This window comes from Oryzias melastigma, linkage group LG3 (genome assembly GCF_002922805.2).
Source record: "Oryzias melastigma strain HK-1 linkage group LG3, ASM292280v2, whole genome shotgun sequence".
NCBI lineage: Eukaryota > Metazoa > Chordata > Actinopteri > Beloniformes > Adrianichthyidae > Oryzias > Oryzias melastigma.
The window spans coordinates 17,436,395-17,446,412 of record NC_050514.1 but is presented as its reverse complement, the minus strand read 5'-3'; the positions used below and the strand labels follow the sequence as shown (position 1 = coordinate 17,446,412).

Below are 10,018 nucleotides of genomic sequence, written 5' to 3'. Positions count from 1 at the left end.
AAGTTAGTCCCTTTTCAACCCCTGGAGTTGGGTTAAAAATAACCCAATTTGGGTTATTTTTAACCACTGAGTTTTTAGTGTGTACTGTTCAAGATATTTGAGTATGACGAAATCAATTATTTCCAAATTTAAAAACTAACATTGAAGTATCAAATGGTGCAGTACCTTAATTAGCCACTAGAGGCTCGTATTTTCAGGAAAAAATCAATCTATCTTGATCAAAAAAATCAATGCCAACCAACTTTGATTAAAAAAAAATCAGACTAATGTAAACCATAACCCTAAAAAGTACATATTTTTTTGTTATTCATAACAACTGTGGGGTGTATATATTTTATTTTGTACCATGCTCCAGTTGAATACTCAATTCTGATTGGTTGCTGGGAGTGAATTGAAAAGTGATAATCCACAATTATAATGAAACCCTACTAAAGAAGTTCCAGTCACACAGCCCAAATGCTCTGTATCACTGTGCAGGTTTCTTTAAAACAAACTTTTGCTTCATCATCTGGACAAAAACAAGCGGTAAAAGGAGAACTTTCATTCTGAACTGATGCTTTATTTAACCTATCGTGACGATCAGCGTATATATCCCTTTCCCTTGCCACTGTGGTTGGGGTTGTTGTTGGCTCAGCCGGCTTTGCAGCGTGTTATCATGTTACACTGACACATTTCGAATAGTCCACTTTTGTGAAAAAGCGATTCAAACCTAAAATAATAACAAGGATAAAGTACTAAAAATCGATTGCATTCATTTCTGATAATGCATTTTACCTTTCTAACCTGATGTTTGGATTTTACGCAATAAAATATATATTTTAATAGGGTTGTGCTTTTTTAACTGACTGAAAGATGAACCCCTGGCTGGACTCAACAAAACTTTCACGTTACTTTATTTTAAAGGGATTTTTGATGGAATAAACTCCAGTCAATATGGAAGACTCACTTCAGGCTTCATTTTCTCTGTGTAAATTTGTCACTTCAGAAATAATGGGTCCATTTAATAGAGGCCATTTACTAAAATAGACAAATTACTACAACAGCAGTAAAAATACATTAAAAAGTCTCTAAATCATAATGACCAACCCTATCTAAATGGATTAGCCACCTGAAGCCAGGAGTTTGGAAGCCAGAAGCCTGGAATCTGTGACCCAGAATTCTTCTGAAACCAATGTTTACTGTGGTGCTGAAAGCTAAATACTACCTGATGTTTGTTACGGCTGCATAAATCAGAACACTTACACAGTCACGATTCATAAACAAAGACATGAATGCTCACAAGAGCACGGACCACATCTCCATCAACATTTTTAATTCCACTTTTTGTTTCTTTTGCTCTTCATATGCCAAAGATAGAGTATATTTTATCCAAGTTTGTGTTTTGCATTAGAGAGAAAGTTGAGTGCCAGAAAAAGGATCCTGAGTCTTGCAACTCAAAAAATATGGAATATTAACTACCGTATTTTCTGGACTATAAGCCGCTACTTTTTTCCTAGGTTTTGAACCATGCGGCTTATACAAAGGTGCGGCTATTCTGTGGATTTTTCCTCCACTGCTAGAGGAGCTCTAACCTGAAATAGAATCAAAAACTAGAGACAAAAAAATCTATGTAAATCAAAATGGCCAACTTTACTTTTTCTTTAGCAGATAGAACACTCATGATACATTACTAACTGGTAATTATTTTCAAATCCTCGTTCTTCATCATGGAAATCCCACAAAGAAGTTTGTGTGGTAAACATTTTAAGTAGAAGACCATGGAGCTTGCTATCTAGGAAGGAAACCGCACTGCTCTACACAAGCATAGCATCAATTAATCTATGCTGCGACGCTGGAGACAGCAGGTAGATACATGTACATTCACAACACAAAATTGCTCTCTACATGCAGTAAATATCAAATTTTTCAACATGGATATCTGCGGCTTATAGTCCGGTGCGGCTTGTATTTCGTTTTTTTTCTTCTTTTTCTTAAATTGAGCAGATGCGGCTTATAGTCCAGAAAATACGGTAATATTGTTAAAAAAGGCGTCATTCAGGAATAACTCCAAATAACTCAAACACTATTGTCAATAGATTCATTGAATCAACAGGTCAATAGTCTCTAAATATGAGGTCATTTAACATACATGCTTTGATGATCTCATGTCTGAACAAGATAATAGATTCATCAAACCTGGGTATTGAAACTCCTCATTTGACCATCCCCTGGGGAGCGGTGAGCTACAGACACAGTTGTGCTCAGGAACCATTTGGTATGGATTGGATCCCATTTTTAGAGTCTTTGGTAGGATTTGGTATTTGAAGATCACCTCCTTCCAGGCACAAGGCCACTGAGCTGGTTCTAGGCAGTAGATATCCCATAAAACAATTGTCCTATTTTTTGGACTTCCTATAAACAGTATTTGCATCCTTTAGAGATGAAATGACTCAAGCTTAATGATTGTTGTTCATGGTTAGTGGCTCTGAGGCTGCCAGTTACATTTCATCAAAAAAATACATCTCAATATCCTCCGTGGCAGTATGTTTATTGCACGTTTAAGATTCCAAAAGCCGCCATACTTTCTTTTGTCCTCTCTGCTGTCAGCAGAGTTAGAATCTGAGATTTACTTTTCCTCTTTTGGTCAAATGATTTTACATTAATATGCTTTCAGGTGGCTTTTTCTTTTATAGAACTCTTTTTTTGCCCACTTTCCTGTTTCTCCTACTCCTCACATTTCTGTCCCTGCTATAACGGTGAGCACAAAGTGTGAAAAAGGTTTCTCATGCTGAAACTCGTATGTCATGTATCTTCACACTGATTTTTATTTTAGTTTCCTGCATTATTCAGGGAGCAGGATGCAGCTTATCAAGTCTGGAGCGTATTATGTATCAGAAATGTCCATTAATTATTGATTTAGTTGTGGCTGCACATGTGCAAAGTTTTAAGCTGAGGCAGAACAGGCCGCTGAACGTTAAAAAATGATTCGCTATGTAATTTTTAAATCACAGCTTTTATTTAAAATTTACAGAGCTTTCTTTAGAGATTCGGAAGTTCTCTGTAGTTCCTGCTTTCACCAAAAGCTGCTCTATGTGGAATCAACATTTAATACAGCCTGGATCTCAAACATATTTGGCTGTGTGTTACCGATAACCTTTTGTTTATTGCATCATGGGTTGGCACAGGCAGTCTCCAAGTAATCGCTCAATAACACACACTTCCAGGGGTTTACTGCCAATCTGTTGTCTATTATAAATGCCTTTTGGACCTCACAGACACTCTTGAAGAAAGATGGGAGGAATAATTTAACTTGCTGCCTTTATGGACCTGTCCAATCTTTGGACCTTCCTCTTCCACATTTATCTGAATTTTGCTTATATGGACTGGAGGAAAAAAAGCACTTTTCACAGCTTTCACTTCTGTCTATTGGCATTTGAAGGGCTTCTCTTTAGTCACTTGGCCTTTGTCAGCCCTGACAAATGAGAAATAATGAGAAAATCCTGCTGCATTTTAGAAGGACATAGTGCAGTGCTTTCTCCCAGCTGATGGTCTTTATCTGTCAGGACTCTGCCAGCAGCTGTCATGTTTAAGTTGATAAAAGTAAAATAAAACGGTCACTTTTGATGTTACCACCTCTTTCATAGGTTATCAGTGTTCATCTCATTGCAGTAAATTAAATATTAATGGGCAACATAATCCAAAAATAAAATAGGATAGTATAATAGGAGTTTTTCCTTCTTCATCTTAAAGCTCTGTCGTTGTGCTTGTGTCTTTTATATTTTTGAGTGTCTTTGTTCTATGACAAATAAATAATAAATAAATAAATATAACATTGCACTGTGGCTTTCTTTAAACACTGATGCTATTAAGTGAGCCCAGAGACAAATGTTAAATCAGGCAAAACAGCCAATTTACAGAGCTTTTGAAGCACAGATTGATCTCCATCACCACCATTACAGGGAGAAACACCATTTATGTGAAAATGCACATCCTCTTTAAAATCTAAGTTTAACACACCAGGAAATGCATTTATAAAATGAATTTCCATCCCAAAAGTAAGAAAACAAAGCATTAGATAAGCAACGCGTCACATTTAAAATGCACCAAACTGACATGTGTCAGGGTTATTTTTAAATATTGATAACTAAACCAGTTTAACTGGCAAGTGACATATTATAAGTCAATTGCAATTATATAACTTTGAATTTGACAACATTGCGAAGTCGAAATGAGCAAAAAAATGCAAGAATGTGCTTTCAGATCAAGATAGCAAAAAAAGGGAAAAATATAAACCAAAAAATTGAAACAAATTCATAAAAAAGAACCAAAACTCTAATCTGCTTAAAAATGTTGTATCAGTACACTAAAATCAATGTATAAAAAGCAAACACACAAAAAACATTCCTCTGAGAACATGTTCTAAAACAGAGTAAAAAAGTGTTTACACTAATACAAGAAGCTTTCTGCTTCATCATTTTGACAAAGTTTGAAATTCATCAATACAAGCTTTTTTCAGCATTAGAAATAGCACCTCAGCTAAAATTATTGCTGTTTTACTATTAACAACAATAATAAAACTGCTTAAAATACATATTTTTGATCTTTTCATTTAAAATGGCCTTCCACTTTGCTGTTCTCACCTGCCGCCCTTCCAAAGTTCTCTTTCGACCCCTCTCGCCCCACATTCTAGCTCCGCCCCTGAACTGGACTGATAACATCTAAAGTCACAGATAAGTTTCTGCACAGCAAAAATTAAAGCCCGTTGTGGGTTGAGCTCATTGACCAGTATTTACCCTGCCCACCTCCACAACATTTGGAAAATGTTGAATTTTGAAGCTCCGTGGGGTTCAACTCGTGGACGTTACATCATGACATCCAATTTCTAATAATAATCAAAACCATGTATGGAAAAAAAAGTGAGTTGTCATGAAGCAAAATAGGTTCAAATAAGTTTTTAGCATTGTTTTTTTTTCCTTGTTTGTTTAAAATCTGACTTTTAAACATAGAAATCAAAGATAAACTTCTTCCTCCTGACACCACCCTCTTGAAGGTCTTTTGAAACACTGCAACATGTGGTGCTTCCTGGTTTGCACCAAATTCTGTAAGGTAAAGATTAGGATTTGAGAATCTGAACAAGAAGAATGAAGCTGTTTAGAAGATAATTATTTTTCTTGTTTTATTTTAATAACCCAATTTTTATCTTTTTTTTAGGGAGGATCCATTCAAAACAAGAAGTCAAAGAGATGCCTGGAGCTCGTAACAAGCAACAGCAATGAGTTTGGCTTCCAGCTGGCTCTACAGAAATGCACTGGACAGAAATGGTTCATCACAAACGTGCTGTTCAGCAATTTGCTATGATCCACTGTTGAAAGAAACGTTGAATTTGATGATATGTAGACAAGATGAACCCTTTTGTTTTGCTCTATACTTGCATACAAATTGCTGCCGAGTGGAAGAATAAGTATCAGGAGAATGCTGCATGGTTGAGCAGGTTTGTTCTGAGTGACACAATGTCCTTTAATAGGCAGTAGACATTTCATTCTGAATGTTAAACATTTCATTTAAACAGTGGGATTGGCCTTTTTTGCAGATTTTACTAGTCTTAAGTATGCTTGTGCAGAACACAATGCACTCAGAATTTTGTTGACTGAAAAGACCTAAAAAAAAGGGGTGGTTATTTTTTACTGGGTTTAAATTTCGCTACTGTGTAGCGATTTTTTCTGAATTTGCCCCTGCTGTAATTATCTTCTGTTAGTGTCTCAGGTTTGTACGGTTGTTATACAACGCAGCTGAACAGCTGTGGGGGAAAAAATGAAATAAACTGGAAATAATATTTTCAAAAATGTACATTTTTGAAATATTTTGAATTTTTGTCAGTAAAAAGACTGATACTAACTTCTCTGGACCAATGTTTATTTATTTATTTTTTTTATTGACTTCTATGATCACAAAGGATCAGTGTTTCAAACATATTCCCATGGGATTAAACCTCCAGGAATGGATCTTGATACAAAAATTGGGTAATTTAAACCAAATTTGATCTAGCAGATTTTGATTTGGTGATCCGATTCTGCCTTTATTCCATATTAAAGACCTGTGTTAAGTATTTTTAAACTTTAGATTGAATACTGGATTAGTTTGATCCTTAAAATGAGGATTATTATGATTCCTGCTGAGAGCAGGAGTTGAAGCTGATCTGGTGTTTGTTCTTTCTCTAAAAAATTAACGTTGAATCAGGTTCCAGAAAAAAATAATTACACTTTGTTATACTAAAAATAAAGATTTAAGTTGGTTTTTAACTTTTTTTCTTTGACAGTTATTAATTGCAACCATACTAGACAATGGAGTGGTTGATAAAGAGCAGTGACAGACCATTGTGCTGGAAGTGGCAGTAACAAGGCAGCACCAGGAAGAAATAAAATGAGAAACTGGAGAAATACGAGGGATGTAGGGAAGAAGTGACTGCCTGGAAAGTGAAGGTATAAATGGTACCCCTGGTAATCAGAACACCCAAGGCAACAACAACTCCCAAACTGGAGAGACTACAGCAGATCCCTGGAAAAACCTCAAAAATTTCAGTCCAGAAAAGCGCAGTGCTAGGACCAGCAAAGATATTGTGCAGGATTCTCCAGCTACTAGGCTTCTGGTAGAGGACCCGAGCTTGAAGGAGAAACCACCCACTATTTCACTGCTGATGTAGTAACTGAATTTATACTTCTTGTTTTTAAATGATTTTATTTCTTTAATAAAGACAGTTTTTTTATTTCAATCTTTTATTAGATGTAAAATTAATAAATCATCATTGATATACAAAGATCAAAAATGTATACATAAAAAAATATTAACAGAAAAGCATTACAGGGGAAACTCAGAACACAACTTTAGACAAAATGTAGAATCCTATTTTAAAAGGTCCTGGACTAGTGGGTTCTGCTATTTTCTGAGGATTTGTCAAAGGTCATTTGTGCATATTTCAGTGTTAAAAAAAAAAAAACATACACATTGTGCAAGAAAAATATAACTTTATTGAAACACAGTGAACACTCATACATTAACACACATGTGTTGTATAGGCGAGACATTTAAAATGGTGGAAAAGTGGAAACAAATAAGGACCCAAGCTCAGGTAAGACTGAGGAAATAAAATACACCAATAAAAACGCAAAACTTGCTTCCTTTTAAGACCCACCCCAATGAAAACCGTGTTTTATCATGTTCTTGTAGCATTTTTCTCATGAGGGAATGTATAAAAACATGTAATATTAAAACCTCTTTCTGAGTATTCTTTATTCAAATCGTGTTGGATCAAGAGCAGATAAAAACCCGTGGGTTGAAAAAGCTTGGGTTTGAGATCCAGCAACTGCCATGGGGGCCAAAGTCTGAAGCATCCGCTTGAAGACATATAGATTCATAGATTCATTAACGTCTTCATTTTCCTCATCTGAGGTGCTATGTAGCTCTAAACTGAACGGCTGCTGCACAGCTCTGATGTCATTCACCATTTTTTTCTGTGCAATAAGCTAGTGGAAGAGAGTGTAAACAAAGGGATGATGGGAAATTAGTGCTGCTAACTTCTGCGCCAACAGTCCTGCCCACAACTCAGAGGTGAATTTCTACTGAGCTCCTGTTGTTCTGTAGAAAATATGTCCTAAAAATGATAGGCTTTTGGATTTTGGCTAAAAACTGCGTAATCATAATTAAAAGACCACTGAGAACGATTTACATTAGAAAATGCATATATATATATATAGTTGGAGTGGGACTCTAAAGGCAGCACTCAGATAAATGTGAGAGTAATTCAAGCTGAATAAAAAGGTTTAATCAAATGAAAAGTAATACAATTGGCAAAAAAATGTGGTTGCATAGGATACAGAGGACAGTAAGTAAGGAATTTGGCATTAATAAGAAGGCACAGCCAGAAAACATTGGGTATTTTCCAGAATTAGATTCAAACATACTTTTATGAATCAATAGCTTTACATTAAAGGTAAACATGCAAATGGGAAATGTAAATTCTGTGGTGACACTGTGACGATAGAACATGTAATAATGACAAAAATGCAGAACAATGGAGAATATCCAAAGAAGATATAGAAAAACTAAAGATAAACTGGAATACACAACAAAGCTGCTTAAAAAATTACGTTATAAAATAAAAACTTGAAAACTAAAATTGTGTTTCTGAAGAAAACTAAATAAGGAATATTTAGGTGGTACTGAAGGGGGATAGGTGAAGAGTGTGGGGAGACCATGGGGGAGACAAACGTTTTGATGTACACTCCAGACCGGGTGATGGCGGTAATGCGCTGCAAACCTGTTTGACAACTGCCAAAACCTCAGAGGAAGAAGCGGATCCGGAGGAGCAGCCTCATGTGCCGCATTTGTATCAGTCCCACAGCCTCCTGCGCCAATAAACCAATAAAAATCACTTTAATGCATGGTGACATCTTTGAATCAGACATACATGCATGTACAAAGAAACCGAGTCAGGTTAAAGCGGTGCTTTAACAAATAGTACGTTACAAATCCGAGTGTCCTGCTAAATCAAGCCAGCTGGATTGAGCGGAAGCTCCACAAAGTTCGCTTATATTGTCGACCTCTTACCGAACTTACGCTTTCATAAAAATATATATATTAAGAAAACACGATGAATCGCTTTGTCCAATTTTTAAAATTGTCAGCCTTGAGCAAGATATTACTCACGTTTGGTCGTAATATTTCTGCAGAGTCTTCCTGTCTCAGGCGTTAAGCTCCGCCTTCTTCCGGGTTGTTGTTTCTGATCCTGTGAGCCGGACGGATCTGGAAATCTCTATCCGAGCAGATCCGAGCAAAATTCATCTGATCCAGCATTTTTTTGAAATACAGGAATACAAATCTTTTACCTGTGGGTTTGCATCAGGGGATCTGATCATTTGATCTGGATCAAAAGTTTCAAAATACCAGATCTTTATTGGAGGTGTTGGACAAGATGGACATCAAGAGCAAAGCAAGTAATTTTACCACAGTGGAAACAAATGTCCTGTTGGAGGGGATTCGAGCTAATTATCAAGCATTGTTTAGCAGTGGTTCTGGACAGCACACGGTGACTCCCATGGTAAGAAATGAAATTTGGCAGGATATAACCAGGGCGGTTAATGCCACAGGTTCTGGTGAACACAGGACGGCCGATCAAGTCCGGCTGAGGTGGAAGAACCTCAAACAAAGAGCAACAAGGGACATGTTGGAGGCCAGAACCCCCCCAGCAGGAAGCAAGCTTGCAAAACGTGGAGAATTCACAGACTATGTTCTTGACATTGTGGATGGTGAAAGTTCACGAGCTTTCCATGGATTTGTGCCCGTCTGTCTGGGGGAATCAATTAAATCGGAACCGCTCGACATCTGTAAAATGGAGATGATCCCCATCATCCCTCCTGATCCTGACACAGAAGATTCTGGCACCAGTCAAAACCTCAGCCACGACACAGAGGAGGAGGAGAGGATTCCATCAGCGAAACCAGCAGTACACCGCCGAAAGAGGTGTTATGAAGAGGAGCAGGCCTATGAGAAACTGCTGAGGGTGGAAATAGAGAGGGCCCAGGAGCAAATCTCCCTCACAAAGGAGCAAAGGGAGTTGACCTTACTCAAGCAAGAAGAGGTCAAATTGCGCATCCAGTTACTCCAAAAACAGTTACAGGATTAGATTGCTCTTTTACTCTTATGTTTTATGTTCATCTGTTTTGAATTGTTCTGATTTAAAACATGATTCTTTTTTCCTAATAAAGCCATCAAGTTTCAGGAGAACTTTTTTTTATTTTTCTTGAAGCAAAAAAGTTTGAGGTATTTTTGATAAAGAATTCTGTGTCAAAATATGCCAGTAATTTTCAACAAAAAACCCTGAAGTTTAAACAAAAGTAATAACAAAATAAATAACTAAACAAATAAACAGAATTGAGGCTAAGTGGCCAACAGACAAATTTAACTAAAACTAAATTGATTTTTTTCCCAAAAATAAATAAAACATAACTGTTTAAGTTACATGTTTAATTTAAACCAGAAAGCT

General features: G+C 36.5%; 1 protein-coding gene across 1 annotated transcript in view; it reads left to right on the top strand.

Moving 5' to 3' along the window:
- Positions 1 to 6,981, top strand: part of galnt18b (UDP-N-acetyl-alpha-D-galactosamine:polypeptide N-acetylgalactosaminyltransferase 18b) — a 78,574-nt gene extending 71,593 nt beyond the window's left edge. Inside the window, exon 11 of the mRNA XM_024294708.2 lies at positions 5,191 to 6,981. Within this exon, the coding sequence (XP_024150476.1) occupies positions 5,191 to 5,337 (147 nt within the window). The 3' untranslated portion in view covers positions 5,338 to 6,981. The remainder of the gene's footprint in view (positions 1 to 5,190) is intronic.
- Positions 6,982 to 10,018: the final 3,037 nt, after the last annotated feature.